Below are 2528 nucleotides of genomic sequence, written 5' to 3'. Positions count from 1 at the left end.
TCATGTAGGCCTTTGTGACACTTGACATACAGGCATGCAAAACCAAGGTGAAGGCCTCCCTCACGGGCATTAGCTACTTGGACCCTCTGTAGGACCCAGTAGAAGTTACAGAATGAACAGAAGGATGTCTCAGTGGTCCAAGGACACTTCACGGGTGTCAACGAGTCCCTCTGAGCGGACTGAACAAAGGTGTTTGGAGTTACTGTTATTGAAGCAACAACAAAGCTGTAACCAACCTGACTGACAGACTGCAATAAGGTCCTCAAGTGTGGGTTGAATGCTACAGTGATACTAGCACTCTTGACACTCACCAAGCCCATGTGTACAGAAGCAGCTAAGCAAAATCTTTGGACACAGCCTCGACAAAGTTAGGAGCAGACATTAGGATACCGATTGTGCAGATGACGGTGAAGACCGAGAAAGCCATGAGGCAAAGGCGGTCAACCACACAGGCAGCAAACTTCCATTCGCTGCAGATGGCCTCGCTCTCATCCTGGCAGCGAAAACGGTTGGCAATGTAGCGAACTTCCTCCAGAATCTTGGCCAAGTCCGGGTCGCTCTCGGGAGGCTGTTCACCATGCAGGAGATGCTCGCTGTGCATGGGTGAGCAGGCCATGCGGCCACACACCACCCCAGAGTCGGGTGTCGGCGCACAGTGCATGGCCTCCAGGCCACGGAAGCCGATGTAAAGCAGGTTCCCATTGCTGGTGGGTGGCCCAGTCATGGCATTCATCTCCACACTGGTCACGCTGCAGCGGCGCGGTTTGTGCTGGCAGACAGGGCGCACCTTGTCCTCTCCAGGCCTTTTCATTCGCAAGAACCAGGCGCACCAGTTCAGCAGGATCACTCTGGTCTACGATGACAACAGATCATTAGGGACAGTCCAGAAGCAAGCATGAGCTGAGCCCAACAGCCACATGAGGGAATCATATCTCCCAGTAGGACTATTATGGATTGAACTGTGGCCTCCTAATATATCGGCTGCAAAGTCATTTGAGCTGCAACGTCGGTGGTTAAAGTTCACCAGCTGCTCCTTGGAAATCCTATACAGGGTCACTATGGGTTAGAATCGACTTGATGGTACTTAACAACAACAACAACATATAGGCTGGAATCCAACCTACATACCTCGGGATAGAATTCCACTTGGGAAAATGGTCTTCCTTGTTATATTCATGCAGTCAGTGTTGGGAAAGTCTTAAACCCAATCACCTCGAAGTTACGAAAAGAGTAGATTAGAGCCAGACCCAGACACACATGGAAGATAAATGCCACGTGAAGGTCATCTACAAGCCAAGAAACCAGGGAAGTCAGGGATGACTAACAAGGAGGGAATCCACTGAGACCCTGATTTGGACTTTAAGCCACCAGAATGTGAGAAAATGGTGGGTTTTTTATCATCATCAACTTCTGGTATTTCTGTTACAGCAACCCTGGGAAACCAAGACAAGTGGGTCAGATGATCCCACAAAGGAAGATCATGTATCACTGGGGTTACAGAGTCTATCACCTCCCCAGCTGATTGTACACACAGAAAGTAATGTCAACTGATTACAGCTTTGAGTCCAATGTGAATTGCGAATGAAACCAGTGAAAAAAAAATCACACTGGAAATGAATTGTATTTTTTCTCCATGAGTACACAGCCTAGCCAGGCACACGGCAATCCCAGACAAGTATGTCTGGAATGTGAGCTTTGGGCTGTGTGAACAGGGCAAGACACTTTCCCTCTCTGATCCTTCCTTACCTGGTCCATTGGATGATAATACCTAACTTCTGGTTGGCTGTAATCAGTGAGTGGTGCCACAGAGTACTACAGCTAAATTACAGGGACACCCTGGGATATTTTAAATTTCCATGTGCCACACCTTGAAATAGATCAAAGTGCTTCTGTTTCAGTTCTGGATTGCTCCAACCAATCTTTGCAAAGCTAGTTTTCATAGTTATCCTAATAAAAAGCAAGTACCAGGAAAGTCAGAGGTACTGGTGTGGCACTGTAGGGTAAGTTCTGGACTACTAATCATAAGGTCAGCAGTTCAAACCCCACCAGTTGCTCCTCAGAAACCCTATACAGGGTTGCTATGAGTTTGAAACGGCACTTAACAACAACAACAACGGCCAAGAAAGTCCACATGGAACAGAAAATGGGTAGGCTCACAAATTTAATCTCAAAATTTGAGACTTCTGTGCCCAATAGCCACTAAGTAGGACATATATACATATTTAAATGTTTTGCCGACTTAACAAATTAAGTCTTTCAGTTTTTCTTTTGAGCTCAGAGCTCTTGGGAAAAAAATCCTGAGATAACCCAAGAAAATTTACATAGTGGTTTCAAGTTTGCTTCTAAGCTCAATGTAAGCAGTTTGAAACTACCAGCCATTCTGCAGGACAAAGATAAGGGTTTTTGCTCTTGTAAAGATTTACAGCCTCGGAAACCTTGTACAGGGTTGTTATGAGCTGGAACTGACTCCATGGCACATAACCACCACCACCACCAACGTAACTCAATGGAATCTTGGAGTGGCACTG

The 2528-nt window shown here is 46.5% G+C and overlaps 1 protein-coding gene across 3 annotated transcripts in view; it reads right to left on the bottom strand.

The window, feature by feature from the left end:
- Nucleotides 1-316: 316 nt before the first annotated feature.
- The window catches only part of LOC102842471 (neuronal acetylcholine receptor subunit alpha-7-like), a 198681-nt gene continuing 196469 nt past the window's right edge, over nt 317-2528 (bottom strand). For all 3 annotated transcript variants that reach the window (XM_006861868.1, XM_006861866.1, XM_006861867.1), the window contains one exon: nt 317-853. In XM_006861868.1, coding sequence (XP_006861930.1) covers nt 335-853 — 519 coding nt within the window. In that variant the 3' untranslated portion in view covers nt 317-334. The remainder of the gene's footprint in view (nt 854-2528) is intronic.

Source organism: Chrysochloris asiatica, unplaced genomic scaffold (assembly GCF_000296735.1).
Source record: "Chrysochloris asiatica unplaced genomic scaffold, ChrAsi1.0 scaffold00044, whole genome shotgun sequence".
Lineage (NCBI taxonomy): Eukaryota > Metazoa > Chordata > Mammalia > Afrosoricida > Chrysochloridae > Chrysochloris > Chrysochloris asiatica.
This window is presented reverse-complemented; position numbering and strand designations above follow the sequence as displayed.